The sequence below is a fragment of the Anarrhichthys ocellatus genome, unplaced genomic scaffold, assembly GCF_004355925.1.
Source record: "Anarrhichthys ocellatus isolate YVR2014 unplaced genomic scaffold, GSC_Weel_1.0 scaffold802, whole genome shotgun sequence".
Lineage (NCBI taxonomy): Eukaryota > Metazoa > Chordata > Actinopteri > Perciformes > Anarhichadidae > Anarrhichthys > Anarrhichthys ocellatus.
Window position 1 is genome coordinate 1 of NW_022280776.1, and position 18363 is coordinate 18363.

The 18363-nt window shown below is 43.4% G+C and overlaps 1 protein-coding gene across 1 annotated transcript; it reads left to right on the forward strand.

The window, feature by feature from the left end:
• Positions 1-1362: 1362 nt before the first annotated feature.
• LOC116377009 (supervillin-like) lies at positions 1363-18355 on the forward strand (the record flags this gene model as incomplete). The annotated part of the gene is made up of 13 exons (XM_031838529.1): positions 1363-1514; positions 2958-3809; positions 4280-4447; positions 5097-5131; positions 7738-7802; positions 8189-8325; positions 9334-9429; positions 9823-10093; positions 10685-10750; positions 11386-11914; positions 13023-13188; positions 15160-15292; positions 18062-18355. Coding segments are annotated over 13 exons (2808 nt in total), but the record flags the coding sequence as incomplete, so codon positions are not given.
• Positions 18356-18363: the final 8 nt, after the last annotated feature.

The following is an 18363-nucleotide window of genomic DNA, read 5'->3' on the forward strand; positions in this document are numbered from 1 at the left end:
TGTGTGTGTGTGTGTGTGTGTGTGTGTGTGTGTGTGTGTGTGTGTGTCGGCGATGCAGGGAGGGTGTTGAGTTACTGGGCGACACAGTGTGACTCCACGGTCAGACCTGTGACCCACAGCTGGGCTTGATCAAGACATGGGAGGCCTGACGGGACAGAAGCACATAGGAGAGCGTCTCCTCTACCTTTTCCCAGGGAATCTGTGGGTCAAAATGAATAGTTACATTTTAGGACTTGGTAGTAAAATGTTATGAACAAAGGTCATCCTTTTTTTTAACCATGTAATGACCTTTAGTTCATTCTCCCCCTTGGAGACTGTCTGTCTGTTTTACTGGGCACAGTTAAACTGGTGTTTTAAGATCCTGCCAATCATCAATGTTGCCCATTTCTCCTGGCGGTGTCTGTACAGTTTCTGTGTAGTTACAGATCCTCCAGCAAAAACCATTTGGGGCCATTTAATCTTTATGGTAATTGTCCCTGAACCAAGATGTTTTTACCAAAAAAAAACAGAGCTCCACCAGGACACTTACGGGACAGCCCATCCACAAACCAATCGGTGTCTGAAAAGCCTATAAATGTAGCATTAAATCCAGGACATTGAGGTCCCAGTATTTGGTATGCTTCTCAACCATTTGGCTACCAGGACACCCTGTCCTGCAGCAATTATGGTGTACCACGTGAGCAGAGCTGGTACTCGGTACGCTCTGAGACATATTGCCACACAGACCCGTGGCAGTATTAGTAAGTAAAACGCGACTCTACCTGACCTGATTAGACTGGGTATAATTTGTAAGATTACCAACTCGGGTTCAGGTCTCAGTTCCTCAGAACCAAGCGGACCCTCGAAGGCCTCTGCAATAGGCATTTTTCTACTCTATTTAATTACACTCCCATCAGACATAACTTTTTGTCTTGTTCTGATTCTTCCGTTTTTCAACTTAAATTCCGGTCCTAGTAGTATTAAAAGGAAACGTTTAGTTTATTTTCCTCTGAATAGCTGCTTCAATTACACAGTCCTCCTCTCCTGATACAGTGATGCTTTGATAAAATGGATTTTTCCACACAACATAAATGCAGTCTGTGGCCAAATCTGATCTAATAAGCAAAGTGTGTTTCTCTTTCCTGGTCATTTGACAAACATTAAATAAGAGATTTATTGGTCATATTATATGGCGTGTGATGCCTTACCCAAAACCACAATACCAATGAAACGTCTCACTGGGGAGTTGGACTTGTATTCTTAGCAGGATCCTGCTGGTTCCAAACCCATTCTCACTCTGGTTACGCTCAACGGGAAATCAGTGGTGTGTGTGATGTGGTGGCGTGTCTGTGTATGTGCACGCTGCAAGAAACAAAAGGCTGAATACTGAACCGAGACTTTTACCCACCCACTCATTCACTTGTCTCCCACCGGGTTTCCATTTGGAACAGTGCGAGGGCGAAACTGAGCACTGATTGGTTCCTCCAGACTGATGCTGAGGGCGACACCCATTCCCTCATCAACTGGCCCTCGAGGTATTCCCAGGCCGGTCGTGTCTCACCCCAATATCACCTGCCATGTTGCCGTGTTCCCATTCTGCTGGACTTACCAAAACCCATCAAACCTTGTTGTACGAGCAGTGGTTCTTAAACCGTGGGTCAGGACAGAACCCAGAGCTGTTTCTTACAAGACTATACCCTTTGTTTTCTCTTCTCGGAGGGTTAAATCTCATTGACTCAGTGTGGGTCCTGGGCCGATCAGAAGACATTAATGTTTAAGAACCTCTGCTTTGAGCTCTGTCATCATCATCCCCATTGCCACAAACTCCTGATCCCTCTGCTTCGGAACATAACTTCATCTCCCGTGCACATGTTGCTGTGTTCAGTTTAATCCCCAAGTGAAAACAAATGTATATTCAACATATTAATGAAGGATACAACGTTGGGTAGTGATGTTGCTGTATTGTTATTTTTCCTGGAGTATTACTGACCGCTCATCAGTGACTATCTGTTTGGGGGCTGTGTTTACAGCTAGCATCTCTGTTCTCTTCTCTTATCAAGAATCAGGTGAGGTAGGTGCTGTGCCAAATAGGGCTGGGTATCATTTAAAAATTCTGAGCAGTACAGATGCTAGAATGAACTTAAAAAAACTCAACCACAAATTTATTTTATCATCACATACATGCATATATACATTCACAAATTCATCTACTACAACTTGGGGTTCAGACGACCTGCTCTAACATCTGAGCCACAGATTAAGTGACATTAGAGCTGTAACATTTATTGTCGCCTAGAAATCATAACTTAAAATCTTGCATGTTCCCACACTGTCACATTTGGAAGTTTTCCTCCCCATCCAATCCAGTAGTTGTCTGTGCTGTACCCGTGGATGTACAAATAGGAATTTCTAATAGCTATTTCAGCATCCCCAGTGGGAACTGTTGTCCCAAAACTAAGAACATAATTATCTCAAATAGAAGTAATACAAAGAATAACAAGAGTTTATGACATTTACCCTGTGTTGAGTCAAAATCTAGATTAAAATTGTTTATCAACAATAGAAACAATCAATACCTTACTTTTTAGGAATAGGAACAATTTCTGTAAATTTACCAAAACACAACTTCTCAGTGCATCAGCATTTAAAGCGCTCAAAATAGTTTGAACTTTTGAATTTTTGGATTAAGATTTATTTGAGCAAACAAAACAAATCTGACCAAGCTTCGAATGTATATTTTTGGGAACTGATTCTAAGGACACGTTGTGGTTAGTTACCCAGCCCTAACACTAAACCAGAGAAAGAGCCAACTCCTGCCTTCATGCTGTCAGGTGTAAACACAAAGAATTATAAACATTAGAGGAGGAGTTCTGTGTTTGCTCCTTCTATCAGACCAAGTCCTCTTCATGACTTTAGGAGGCATACTCTGTGTCTAAACATGTAGTACAAATGTTAACCGGCCCTTTGTTTCCCTGAAGAATCCGAGTTAGGGAGAGACTTGCCAGGGAGGAGGGCCGCCAGAGGAGCCCAGAGCTGGGAAAAGTTACAGAAGCGCCAGTGTACCGCAGACCCCAGACCCAAACCTCTACACACCACCACGCAGATCCACCAGGGCACCATCACGTTGACCCCCATCCCCAGCATCACCCCCAGGCTCAGCTCAACCGACCTGGGCCACCGGGAAGTCAAGAAGTTGGCGGTTACCCCAGTTACCTGTCCATGGCTTCCTGTCCCACGTCCGGTTCTGAGCAGGAAGATCCACTGGAAGATGATACTGAGGAGTCGGACGACGTCAAGACAGAGGGCCTCCTGAGGAGCAGGAAAGCAGTGCTGCCCTCAGAGATCCGTCGCAGGGAGAGGAGCACTGAGGACCCATGGAGAGGAAGGGGGGAAGAGGAGCAAGGGATGACGAGGGCGCCGAGTCTGGCAAGGGAGGCAGAGGTGGAGGAACCAGTAAGAGGAAGACACAGAAGCAGAGCCAGGTGGGACGAAACGGAGCGTACTTCCCGAGGTCTGCAAGCGTCAGAGAGCAGGGCCAGAGAGCGGGAGAATGCCATCTATATCCACAAAGGGTTGGCCGCCACCCACATCCAGCCCAGAGACGCGCATGAAGGCGCAGCCACGAGCCGTTCTGTGTCAGATGCTGGGGATCCACGAGGGTTCAGTCAGTGGAACCCGCAGCAGCACGCCGGCGACCCCCGAGAGGTCAGGGAGGGTGACGGTGTCGGTAACCAGGAGAGTCACCAGGACAGTCGGGTGTCTGTGGCCCAGCTCAGGCACTCCTACATGGAGAGCACCACCACCCCTCCGACCGGCCGCAGGAACGAGCTGTAGGTGGCAAATTAAAACGCCGCACCGCCGCTACTCACCGGCCGGCTTCTGTAGAACTCACACTGATGCTTGTTAACCAACCTCACCCGGCTGCTGAATGACTAACAGGCAACTAAGGCTGGTGTGAAGTCAACATCAAAACATAGAGTTCTAATCTGTAGAAATGGCATTCATGCATTAATCACCTAACACTAAGCTTCCTATGATGAATGTTTTCTTTTGTGTTCTTATTGGCTGTTTGACTTGTTTGGTTACTGACCGGGGCCAATAAACGTGTGCATGCATTAACCATCTGCATGGTCTTGCATCCCATATTTAATAACCAGGGGTGTGGCTGAATATTCTAACCTACACCTCTGCTTTTGAAAAGCTACCAGTCCCTCTCTATCTCTCCCTCACCATGCTGTATTTTTCTCTTTCCTTTTGGTACTGTTATCTATTGGTCCTTGTCCTCGGGTGGCTCCTACAGCGAGGTTGCGGGGGACGGGGCTCTCGCAGGCTACGGGGCCCCGTGGAGAGGGGAGAGGGACAGGGGGCGCAGGCCCCGGCAGTATATCTATCCCGGGGAGAGTAGAAAGACCTCAGAGAGGTTTAGGACGCAGCCCATCACTTCTGCAGAGCGCCAGGAGACCGATAGGTACTGCTCTGGACTGCTGCATGGCTGAGAGTGAATGCTGGGAAATATCCCTATCATCATGCATGTCAAAGGAATCGGAACATCATGCAGATTTTTATAATATTTAATGCACAGACATGTTGATTCCTATCAGGTTTTGGTGCACTATACTAATCATCAAGTGCATGCTGTATACAATATGTGTGTACAATAAGTAATTCTATAGTATGTAGTAAGCCAATAATCAGATTAATACCATGAGCTGGATCAACATGTACACACGTTCTCTTTGATTCTACCCCTCTAACAACATTAGCAAGCGGGGAAGCTTAAAGGCCAAAGGTCCCTCTGATTGGACCTTGGCAGTGGTCGTTACATGTGACTGTACCAAGGAAGCATGAATTGGCCTTTTGTTGGTAATCACTCCCTGAGACCATGGAACCAAGCAGACTTCAGTAATGCCGTCTAATTTTCCCATTCTCAGTCTGCTTTACTTGTTCCCCTTTTTAAATTTCTTCTCCCAACACTCGCTGTCCTATTTCCAGCAGCAACCAGGACCGACACTCTTTCTCTCTCCTGTTTCTACCCGTTCATATTACCGACTTATGCGTTTCATGGAAACGACTACTTTTTGCTGATTGTCTTTTTCTTTGTGCACTTTTTTTCGAAGGTCCTGTGCCAGTTCAGATTTTGCTCCCACTGAAGGTAAGACGTTACACCCCCCCCCATAACTTGTCTTAGCAAAGATTTGACTGTTTTTAGAATAGGATGTGATTTTCCGAACACATCTGTAGCAGTAAGTGGAAATATAATACATACACATTTACACATCAGAATGCATGCATGCACGTTTGTGATGAACGTGGTTTTAGAGGTTTTATCGCTCCCAACTTATTTTTTAAGATGCGTAAGGTAAAACCCATGAGCTACTGTAGCCTCTGTGCACAAGTGTTGGTGAGGTAATTGGTTAAGCGTGGCTAGCTTTAGTGGAATTACCATCATGGCTGTATGTGTTTGACCAATTAGATTACTTGGCAGGAGTAACAGTTGCATAATGTAGTAGAAGCGATGCCATTTTGTTTGTGTTTTTATGAATCAAATGTTTTTTTAGTGTCATTGTTTAATTTAGACTTTTGAGGTGATGCTACCAAAAGCAAACATTTACACTGTATTTAGGGTTCTTCAGAGGGTTAGAATGCCAACAAAAACTACCTCCACAGTTCTCTGAGTAAATTGAATTCCATCGGTCTTTTGTCTTTGGATGGGCTCAGTTGATGAGATCATGGTGATGCAAAAAAGTATCTAATCAAGTTTCAGTTGAGTTGCTTTCCGTTTCAGTTCTAATCGGCTCTGAGTCATACTTGCAGTGGTTTCTGTGTGGGACGGGCACTGTTATCTGTCATAACAATATCTAGTCCACGTATGCAGGTGCCAATGAAACTACATGATTATCTGGGGCTTCACAGTCAATGCCGGTGGACACGAATGAATAAAATGTAATTTTCCAAAGGCTTTATGTCAAAGCTTCAAGAATAGACACGAGGGTGGAGGCCAAATGACTTAAATCTCTTGATTTCTTTTTTTTAACAAGCCCAACATCTAGAAGTAGGGTTTTTGAGTCGTTACTGGTGCTCACAGTAGCAGAACAGCTCAGCAGAAACCAGCTCATCTGCTTCCTATAAGCAGACACTCAGCTGGGACGCTTTTTGCTCCGTGGAGAATCAGAGGGAGCAGAGGTGTCCTTGCTTCTCACACCTGTCCAGCTCTGCAAAGTCTCCTCAATCGCACCAGTCACAGGTTTATCTTTGCTCCCAGCTATAAAGCCAGATGTTGCTGAGTAGCGATGAAGGTGAACATTATGACTAGTGCTGGGCAAGTTAACGCGTTAATTAACGCCGACAATTATTTTCCTGTTTCCTTCACCTACATTCCCTTGGGTCCTAAGTCCCTCCATGTACAGCTTCTTATCACCCTCTATGTTGGTACATAGAGGGTGATAAATACCACACATATTATGGTAATCAGCGTTGCATATGTGTCTGACCAAAATACCAAAAAAAAGAATTGATTCATTAAATTATTATTTTAAGTTTTTAAAGTTGTTTTGTTTGTAATATGTTTAATACGCATCATTTAGTTATCACTACTGAGGATTTAATAAACATTAAAAAAAGAGAAAAAAACATGACGTAGATATGTTTGCAGTTTTCAAGGTGTATATTTAAATTGCATCTTTTACACACATGAAGATAAAGTTATGAACACCGGCTGAATATCTATTATCAGAATCACTATAACTGTGTTGTAACTGCTGCTGTGTAAAGGGAATACTGCTGTTAACAAGAACCTGATGTGTTTAAAGTGTTTACAAATCAAATGTTATTGCACTTTTGTTCATATAGCAGTACTTTCAAGATAAAAGTGCGCAATACACTAATTTTGAATTCATTATTGAATTTTGTGCATAACAATGTGATTAATCGCAAAAAAATCATGCGATTAATCAGGATTAAAATTTTTAATTGTTGTCCAGCACTAATTATAACACATTACACTTACAAATGTGTTGCTTAGAAAAGGAGTTTTGCACCTCAACGGTGAATTCGCTGGTTGTAAAAAGATTGTAAAACGTTGCCTCAAAAGAGGATGCTGTTAAAACTCAAATATGAAGTTTAAATATTCATATCTTCTACACCAATCTCAATTGTTTTTCAGCCAAGGAGCACTTAAAGATGGAGAATATAACAAGACCCCCCTCCCCCATTTATATCCCTTGGAATAATTTGACGTAGCCTATTTTTACACTTCTATAGTCTTAATTATGTGCACGAACAACGCAAGAAAAATATATTAGAAAGATATTAGATGCATATTTGACATATTTTCAGATTCTAAAGCTATGTTCACACTAAGAGCGACACAGCGACATTCTATTGGTCCCTTTCAACGGAAGTCTGAGACATGAAGCTAAAGACTGACGGCCCTCTACAGGGCCATTTTGTTGCTTTCGTCACTCGTGGTAGATTTACCACTTACAATTCTAAGTCATGTTTAATAAAATGGCTCCTTGTTTTCGGTCAGACGTACACTAAAGCAGGTGTTTCATTCCTAGCTGCTAGGTAGCTTATCAAGCTAACGTTAGCTCTGAGAATTAGTTAAAAATACAGTCTCTGCCGTCTTTATAATGTTACAAACCGACTCATTTTAAAATGAATACCCTGGAGAAGGTTTGTCAGTGTTCTACTGTTCGCTACATACTGTAGTATAACCAAAGTTTCTAATGTTTTTATGTTCTCTCTCTCTCTCCGTAGCTGATGAAGAGAAGCTAGATGAGCGGGCCAAGCTGAGCGTAGCGGCCAAGCGCTCTCTCTTCAGGGTGAGCTTCAACTATCGCCTGTTTGTCCTCTCAGTTCTGCAAATTACATGCTGGTTCCAGACGCCATGCACGGAGAAATTAGTTTCCAGTCTTCGACACAAACATTGACTTTTTTTTTATTTTTTATCTTCCATCCTCCCTTTACTGTGGGGATTTAGAGAAGAACACCTGGAAATAAGATTTGGTTTCAGCACAGGCGTTCCACCGAGAACAATGTACTCTTAATGTACTCAATCTGTCTTTAATGACGGCTTATTTGATATCCTTCAGTCATCAAACCCACTGTCGCTTTCGCAGCAAATACTTCTCCGAGATCATCCTACTAGAGTTTAAGTTTGGTAAAATATTCCATTGATTTAGCATTTACTCCCAACGTTTCCATTCAGGAGTTGGAGAAGAGCATTGATGGCGGAGCTTCCAAACAGCGGTCCAGGAACGCAGCGGTGGACAGGAGACTAAGGCGGACACAAGACCGGTCCAGAACTCAGCCAATCACCACTGAGGAAGTAGTCATAGCCGCCACGTGAGTCTTAATGAGTTACTTGAGAAGGAATAGTTTGACATGTTTGGAATGAAGGGAATGGCAAACTATTCCTTTGAATGAAGCACATCTTGGTAATAGTTTAAAGGGTCCATTTAAAAACTTGCCATATTTTAGAGATTTGATATTTCTGCCTCCACCCCAAAAACGGGAGAGATGAACAGGATTTTGTTTGGGTACTCAGAACAATAATAAATAACTGCAAAATATAGAAAAATTCAAGAGCAACAACTCTTTCATTTAAAGGCTCTCTATCCGTAATTCAGAGCATTTCTATTGCCTCCATACGGCTCTCAACAAGCCGGCGGCTTGCAGCTAACGGTGCTAACAGTGTTTTAATGAGGGGTGAACCAGAGGGTGGTTGCTACGCTTGATTGAGCGTACTGCAGAACGGTGGCCTTAAGCTAGCTAGTGGGGCACGCTAACATGCGCGGATTACAACAAGCACAAAGACCTCGTTCTCTGCACATGTAGACATTACTCCGCTGTCATTGCACAGCAAAATAGTTGTTTGCTGCTATATTAATGCTCTGAATATCGAATAGAGAACATTTAATAATGCTCACATTTCTCTGGATTATCAGCAGACCTCACACCTGCAAATTTTGTAACTTAACACAGTACTCAAAGTCCCTATGAAACTGGTCAACAATGGCTCTACGAGGGTCACTGATTCTGGGTAGAATTGTGTAATGTAATATTCCAGTGCAGTGAGTCAACACAATTCCATCCAGACTCTGATATCTCTATGAAACCATCCGCACGGCAAGACTTTAGCTGGGGTAAGTGAGACGGTATGTTTTTTTTCTGTAATTTGTGTGAACCTACTTCTTCAAGCTCTCCAATGCAGCAACATTTTTTGATCTAGGCGCGATTCAAAATTATTTTTGAAACTCGTGATCTGGTTCCTCTCCTGTTTCATTTGTGTTTTCTCTGTCACCTTGCTCTCGCTCTCTCTCTCTTTCTTTCCTTCTTTCTTTGTCCACTTAGCGTCCCCACTCACGTGCCACACACAGTGACCGTTCACAATGCTGTAGCACACGTCCCTAGCCCCACCCTAGTTTGCAGCACCTTGCCGCCGTACAGGTACATGGCACGGATGTGAACGCCCACGCCAACCCACAGTGTGCAACTAACATGATGACTGAGCGCTGCTTATACGCCAAGTGTTCTTTTTCAGAGTGGTATTCACCCCACAGAATGGGAATGATGTGTTCTGACAAGGAATGTTTTTTTTGAGCTTTGATGCCCTCTTGTGTGATGAGAGGAAACTACATGGTTTCCTTATTATAATATACTAATACTAAAAAGACTAGATTTTATTTTAATAGTCGTTTGTGATGGTCATTGTCATCGGATGTACACGGCTGCCTGCCATGTAGCATGCCACCAGCTAGCTTGCATGAGCTCTTTCCATGCTCACCAGAAGTGTCCCCTTTCTACTTCCTCTTTGTCTCTCTGGTGTCACCCTGCCCTCAGCCTGCAGGCGTCATCGCAGCAGAGCGCGGACGCCGCCCGGGAGGCCAGTCAGATGCAGGAGGTCCAGTTCTCTAAGCCGGTGTCCACAGTGGAGGGTCAGGGCCAGGACGAGCCCGACCTCAGCACTCTCACCCTGGCGGAAAAGATGGCGCTGTTTAACCGGCTGGCTCAGCCTCCCATCAGGGTCACCCGCACCAGAGGGGACACGCGGCAGCGCAGGGCCAACGCCCGCTACCAGACGCAACCCATCACGCTGGGAGATATGGAGCAGGTGGGCGAGCAGTAGGATCATTCAGTCTTTTCTGCCCATATTTCACTGGAAGTCTGCACTTAAACCGAAGTCATTTTAACTCTTTACCTTTTTATTCTAATGAGAACATTTTCATGTTTCCTTAGATTGTAAGGTTTTAGAAAACAGAGGTGTTCTTTCAACACGTGACCATATTTTTGTTGGCTGTAAAGTGTCATTTTTATGTTGTACACACTTAAAAATATGTTTTAAAGGAATAGCTTGACATTTGTTTAATCCGTACACAAACTGTCTGAAGTCTTGTAGTCAGTGTGAGAATGTCAGGCAACCAGCGGAGACTTGAGGACGCAGCTGCAACCCAAGAGAAATAATTCCTCGTAACTCCCGTAAAACCACAAACTGTCGTTTTTACATTTCAGCATTGTTTTGTATTTAACAAAGTATTTTATTTAGTTAGCAATAAAGTGAGTGACCATACTTCCCAAGGTTTCTGGTTAATAAATAGTGCATGAATTTCATTTATTTAGCTCAAAATCACATATTTTCTTAGAGGGCTTTATCTGTATCTGTACAACACATGAACCCTTCAGCATGTGCGTGTTTCCGCTCCAGGAGCCTTCAGACATAGTCGTGGGGGGAGAACAGGAGCTGTGCAACAGCCCCGTAGAGCCTCTACAAGTAAGCTCCCTCTGAACCGTCACCACATCGAGGCTGACTCGGCTTCTCAGAAATGGCCGCGCATGTCACCCGTGTGGCGTGTCCCGTATCCGCGTTGTGTGATGTCACTGTGAACGTGCAGTGCGCTGCCCGGCTTCTGAGTGAGTTGTGACTCAGCGATGCTCGAGGGCTTGTTAAAGATGCCTCCGTGGTGGAAGAGAGGAGAAGGAGAGCACTTTGACTCTCGCTCACCATCGCATGGGCCGCTATCTTTCATCTGCCCTGATCCAAGCTGGAGGAAATTGATTAAGAAAAAAAATTAAGAAGTTTAAAGGACTCTCTTTTGCAAGGTTTTTGTCCGAGGTTTCCATGGATGTTTACTGCTGCTTGTCATTCATTACTCAGCAGAAATGTCAGGTTAGTTCACTAACTTCTGAATTTGGAAAGTGTGTCTTCTGGCTCCGGCTGGCATGGCTTTGTGATGCAGGCTGCAAATTGCCCTTTGATGCTCAGGAAGTGCCGAGAGTCAGACAGGCGGTGATTCGTCAGCGTGATTCTCTTGATTTTTGTGTGTGTGCAGTTTTCCCGACCTGTTTCTAAGCCTCGTATACAAACACTTCTTTCTCTCTAACTCTTTCTTCCTCCCCGTCGCACAGCTTCAAAATGGTCCAGGCTCTCGGTTCGGACACCTCCCCGCCTCGCCCTCGTCGTCCTCCCATATGAGAGGAGGCACCGTCTCCACGGACCACGCCGGGGACATCCACATAACCCGAACACCGGCGCCGGCAGCGGGGCCCCGGGTTGAGCCCCTCCCCCCCAGCTCTGAGGGCCTCTCTCGGAGGTCCCGGGACTCGGCGGACCAGCATAGGTGCCAAATGTTGCCGTGGGGAGAGAACGGAGCTGATCTGGGAGGAGGGAAGAGGAAGCTGCCCTCTCCGGAGAAGGCGGTCAAGCAGGCTGCTCTGTGCCAGCCCCAGACTGGAAGAGAGAGGAGGAGGAGGAGGGGGGGGGAGGAGGAGGAGATGGAGGAAGGGGAGGAGGGGGAGGGGGAGGAGGAGGAGGAGTGGCTGGCAAGAGGGCGGGGAGACAGAGCCGTGCAGAGCTCAGAGAGTCACATGCTCCAGGAAAGGCAGGAGGCGCACGCACACTACGCAGACAGCCAGAGGAGCCGGGCCATCAGTGGAGGTAAGAGCAGCAGGACCACTTCTTTGTTTAACATTTCACGTTTTTTCTCTCTTGTTTACTTATGTGAACTTTGAATGTGTCTTTGTGAATGAAATAAATTACATTATTAATTATTTATATTGAGCTTCTCCACAGCTTATTCTATATCCGGCTTTGCAAAGTATTTAAAACCATATTCACTGACTTTGATGCTGAAGAAAACACTGGCCAAATATAGTAGGTAGTAAATCATTTTCTGGTTTTAATAAGTGGCTTTTGGTTATTAGTGTTCTTCAATAGAAAAATAAAAAGGAAAACAAAGTGATGCTGAATAGGTGAATGAAGTGGGTTAAAGAGGCGACTCTCTGATTAAAATGAATGCAACTGACAATTTTAGACTGTATGCTAAATCTTAGCATGCTAACACGTAAAAATGAACATGGTGCAAACTGAGACGAAATAAACTTCGGTTTCTCGTTCAGTTGCACTTCCTGGGACTGCAAATGGGTTTCATTCAGATTGCGGTATCCAGGCTTCCTCTATGTCCGAGCAGCAACTCGTCGCCTGTGTCTGCATCAGTGTGCACGTTAGACAGAGCACAGGACTCAGCGTGGGTTATTTGATTACAGCGCTGGCAGGGAGGTTTAAAGCTGAGAAGACTTGCTCTCACACTGCTTTGTACTAGATAGGGCTGCACAAATATTCACATTTTTATCGAGGCATTTTAACATGGCCTACTGCAATTTTCAAATGGCAGTATGAGCAATATTTCATTATTATTTTGCCATTTTAAATGAAATGGTGCTGCAGAAACATCCTGACCTACACATCATATCTACAGAGCCCCACAATAATCACACCATAAGCATTTTTTAAAAATATTTTTCAATGAAAATGAGAATAACGATGTAAGAATGATCTGTCTCTCAGGAGTATAGAGTTTGATACATGGATGACTGTATTTTAAATCCTGTTTCACACCTTATTTGCCTCACATAGGTCCTTCTTAAGCAAAAAAATAATGCCATTTAAAATCAAATCCGCCATGTGAACATTTATGTATTTGCTGTCAAGTTATTGATTTTGCTCTCTCCATTGTGTGTGTGTGCTTGTCTGCTTGTGCTCACAGAGCTGCCAGAGTACACGGTGGTGACATCTAGGCTAGGATCCGGTTCTCCCGGCAGCGGTGGTCAGCCTCCAGCGGCAGACGCACACACGGACGGCCCGCTTCAGCCTGAGGAGGGAGAGGAGCTGAGCGCCATGATGATGGCCAGACAGATGTCCATCAGAGAGAGGTGAGCCCGCCCGTGTGGTCATTCCATAATCTTGCTTTACTACTGTTTGACCAAGTGCAGGTACTGTTAAACTTTTCATTCAAGCAATTTACGTGATCTTAGCCTAAAATATAATCCCTTTTGGATCAGTTGGTCAGTAAATAAGGCGAGCAAGGGTATGATGAAAAGAGAAGATTGCTTTCTTTTTTTTTTGTTTTAAATGTGGGTTAGATGGAGACAGAAAATGAGATCGTGAAGACAAGGCCAAGCCGTTGCTAGAACAACACCACCACCACCACATTGGATATGGAAGTGATAGAATGGACATTCATGCTGAAGCTCTTCAATGCCACTAAACGTAACGCTCTAATTTAATAAGATAAGGAGATATCGTCAATATGGAGTTTGCTGGCAATCCTGGCAAGCTGCTCACTTCATAACAATGATGTAACATTTGTAACAAATCACAAATCAGGCTTCTTATTGTCATGTTGACAGATGAGCGATGGTCAATTCCATATTTTTTTTATTCTGTTTCTGACCTTAATGGACATTGTAGTTTTTATCAGCATTACTCAAACAGGAGGAACAATTTGACACTATTTTCTGAAAGTATATATCTTTTCTTTATTTTTGGCATATTGCTACTCAAGCACTCACTGTGCTTTCACGTCGTCCGTCCTTTTGTATGATTTGAAATACTCGTCATGTACATTTGATCTGAAGCTCAGTATCGGATTCCTCACAACTGAAATGATGACGTAAGTCTAGTTATGTCACGTTGTGTTAGCTGACGGTTTGACCGGTAAACACGCCGGAAAGCGGCCACGCTCTGAATTGATTGATGACATAATGGAAGCGAACTGGTGTCCCAGCGTGTTCTGGTCCGCCGGCTCACTCTCTCTCCCTCTCACCGCGTCGCGTCGTCTTTGAGTCTCTCCCCTTTTCAAAAGGATTTTTTACTGAAGGCAGGACCCGTATCCCAGATGCAGCTGGCGACAGCTAGTCAGAGTTGACTTTCATCCTGTTTGTGGCGTTGTCGTGGAGCCCCTCTGGGCAGAACAGGACGTCCCCCGTGCTGGGTCACAGAGGGCTAGTTGTTAGAGCCCAACACCCTGACCCCTCCATTATGGCTCCAGTCTGCTCCCCACTCAGAGAGGAAAGCTCCATAATTGAACCTCTGTTCTTCTCTCACTATACCTCACTTTGTGTTCCATGTGCTTTATACGGAGTCCCAGTTTTTTTTACAACTCATTCAGAAGAATACATGTTCAAATTTTAAGTGAGCACTTGACATAGATAGAGCCTATATTTACTTTCACCAAAATAAATCCCACCATTTGCTCTGAGAAAAGCTCCTGTTAAACTCACCGACATCTCCAAGTGATCTTTGTGTCCTATTCTACTTTATCTGTCGGCAGTCTGTTGATCCAGAACTGAACAGTATTTCTCACAGTGGCTGTTAACTGGCATGCTGTGTGTCTCTGCTTAGCCTCTGCTGTCTTCACTGCAGACCGTCCCGTAGATGAGACTAAAGGGCAGTGTGCCTGTTTTCTGTTGGGACAGTAACAAAATGTAGTTTTCAACAAGTGCTGACCTTGCAGTTGCTGTGTGCAGTGTGTGTAGTCTGTCTTCATATCATGTGCTCTTATATTAGCTCCACACTTCAGTATCTGTGTGCGATGATGGTATGGATTGATTACTCCACGTATTTTTTAACAGACAGATGTTTAATGCAAATAACATTTTTGAAACATCCACAAAAGAGTGTAAAGCACAAAAATGAAACAAACGCACACACACACAAAAAACAATAATAGGGATTAAATAAATACCAAATGTAAGTGCTGTATGACATCTCTTAACCATAAATAAAGTATAATCTACTTTAAATCAATAGTTTTTTATACATTTTACATTTAAGCCGCCCGCGTCTTCTCCCCGGTATGAACCGTATTGTAACTTTTCCCCTCCTGCTTTCTCCCGTCTCAGAGTGGCGTTGTTGAAGAAGAGCGGCGAGGACGACTGGAGGAGCAGGATCAACAGGAAGGAGGATGCGCTGCAGGTGGCTGCTGGCGAACAGCACGCTCGGCTCTGGGAGGCGGAGCAGAGCTTCAAGAAGAAGGTAACCACCTGAACCTGCACACTCAGGCGGGCGGCATCTGCTCATGTCTGTCGCGTCACGTTTTTCCACGGTGCCCCATCCACCCTTGTTTAAAAGGGTGTGCGGTGTCCTGTTTGAGCTAAGCGCTACATCCAAACTGTGGTTCAGATTCCAATCACAACACATGAACACTTCCAGGTGACTTTGATTTGACTCACGGGGTTGCATTAGCTGTATCGGCCTCCGAAGTCAGAGTCTAGGTGTGTTTGATCGTCTTCTGCCGACATGTAACTCTAGAATCATGGGAAAGTCAGCATCCAACAGTCGGAGTAGAAACGTGATAATAGTTTTTGATATCTCCAAACAGAGAGGTTGTGTATTGTCCATGTCTGTGTCCTTTCATCGCTTTGTCTCTCTCCTCTGTTCTGTCTCACTCACGGATGTTGCATGTTTTTTGTGTGCTTGGACTGTATCAAGAGTCAGCATGTATCTGCATGTGTTTCCATCATGGCAGTAGAACAGATGGACATTATTTCATGGTGCATGCCGGAAGTGTATGGCTGCCAATATTATACCGAAATCATCTAATTCAATTGAAATGCATTTTTTCATGACGATGCATGACGAATAAATAAGAATAATAGGAAATGCTTTATATTAAGGTCCCTATAATTAACGTTTAGTTAATAGGTATTAAGGACATGAGTCCTTATAAAATGCTCATTAACATTTTGTGTTTATAAGACTATTAATGTTAACAATGGCAACATAAACACGTGTGCTGTTAGACATTTATAAGCAACTTGTACACAGTTGTAGACTGCTTAAGAATGTTAATATCAGCCTTATAATTGGTATATTAACTAAATATAAAAAATGTGTTGATAATGCTTTTATAAACTATTATCAGAAACTCATATCATTGTTAAACCCTTACTAAGCTCTTTTGCTGCTTTATAAATATTAATACATACTGTACTTATGAACAGTTATCTGAGCAGCTTTTTGCAGCTACCGGATATAAAGCGAGGACAGTCTTTATTTAGCTGAGGTTGCATATTGTCTGTGTATTTGAGAATGTCCATTAGTCATTTCATTTAAATACACTAAAACATCTGTCACTGGCATTTCATTTAAATGACCATGTTAATAGTTATGTTTTAACAAAATTGGATTTTAAAATGTGACTTTCGTCATAAATTATTTGTACATGAGGATAATGAAATTTAAGTGTTTAAAATAATTTCATTTTATTTGCAGCCATAGACCTCCCTACAGAGCAGTTCCATTTGTCTCTAGATTATCTTTTATATTTGTTACAGTTGTTCTATCACAGTACATTAAGAGGAATTTGAAAGCCTAATTTTGCCCAAATTACACACTGAGATATTTTTACTCAAAATTCATTACTTTGTGTAGACTTTAAAAAGTTACTGACAGTAATGACTCTGTATTTCAACCTTTCCTTCTGCTGAGCTGCATGTTACAGCCTTTCATTCTTCTCTTTGTCTCTGTTTGCATGTCCTTCTACCTTTTTTTTTTTTTCTTTTTTAAAGAAAGAAAAATGAAATAAACCTCATTTCATCCTCTGCATGTTGAGTGCGTGTCTGTGTTGGCATCCGCTTGTCTGTTTTTAAAGGGAGGGTGAGGGCGGGACGCCACACGCACCCCTCTGTTTAGACGCATTCAAACTGTCTCTGTTTCTCTTTCCAGCTGCTTATCAGGGTTTGTTCAGCTTCGCTGCACATATTCAGATTTTAGGTTTTCAGCCTGTTCAAGGTCAGGAAAAGTTTTGCTTTCCATGCTCTGACACCGCTGTGACTGAGCTGATATTTTCTGAACAAAAAAAAAAAAATTTTAGTCACGTTCAAGTGATCTCTAAGTAGAGGTCAAGGGGGAGGATAATTTATGTTTTCATCCTCCCTTTCATCACGACGAGTGCACACAATTCAGTCCATTTCCTCTATGGAAACAGCACAGTCATGGCTAAAAGTAGAGGGAATTCAAAAGTATCTTAAATGCAGTGTAACACAGTTAAAATGCCATAAATCATAAAATACAAAAACCCAAGTTGAATTTCTTTGATAACCTATTTTACAAAAATTTGAAAACACTGGAATCTATCAATCCATCATTTCTCCAAGTGTCCACAAATGTTACCAATGTTGGAAAAAAAACATGGAGGCTCTGTGTGCTGTCTATGTTGAACTATTTACGTTTTTACTTCTCCTCACAACCTCTCCCCTCTGCTCCGTGTTCACAAGCTGACAGTTGAGTTTAAATTTCACAGAATTTTTGTCACTTGATTGTTGGTCTCAGACAAATCAAACAAGGCTTCCTAGTTGCGCTGAGAGGCACACAATTTAGTCTTCTTTACAGAATGTTGTTAAAGCAAATGGTTTATTTGGGGCCAGATTTTAAATGAGACGTGTAGAATACAATGTTTTTGATGAAATATCACATTTTATTTTTTATGGAAGCAAGCGTCACATGATGTGTTCAACTACTGTCGGAAAGATGAAAATCGGACGATAATGATGTTTTTTTACAGCTTCTGGCTGTGATAAACTGTGTTGGTCATTGTTTAAAGAAAACGTGCTTTTCAATCCCGCCGGCGGGTTTTTGGGTTCAGAGGGCCTTAAAATGAACACTTCTTACAGACCAAGTGGTGTGTCAAAAGAATTTTAGGGAGTCGGTCGTGTGATTTGGCCTTGACATTATCCCCGGGACAACCGAGCCCTTTCAGCAAACAATGTCCCTCCCTTCTCTCCTGTGGCCGCTTGTCTGTAGGACGACGAAGCGCTGATGATGATGATCGATGATTTCGCCGTGTCCGACGAGCTATGGGTAAGGCCTGTGTGCGAGCCCGAAATCCCACACGCACGCGCACACACACACACACACACACACACACTGCAGTGGTATTGATCAAGTGCATTTCAATTGGATTAGTGATCAAAACTTATACATCCTTCACTGTATCTCCTGGCTGCTAACATGCTCTCTTGATGAATACATCTCGAGTGTAACACACATTCAGCTATCTGTGTGTGTGTGTGTGTGTGTGTGTGTGTGTGTGTGTGTGTGTGTGT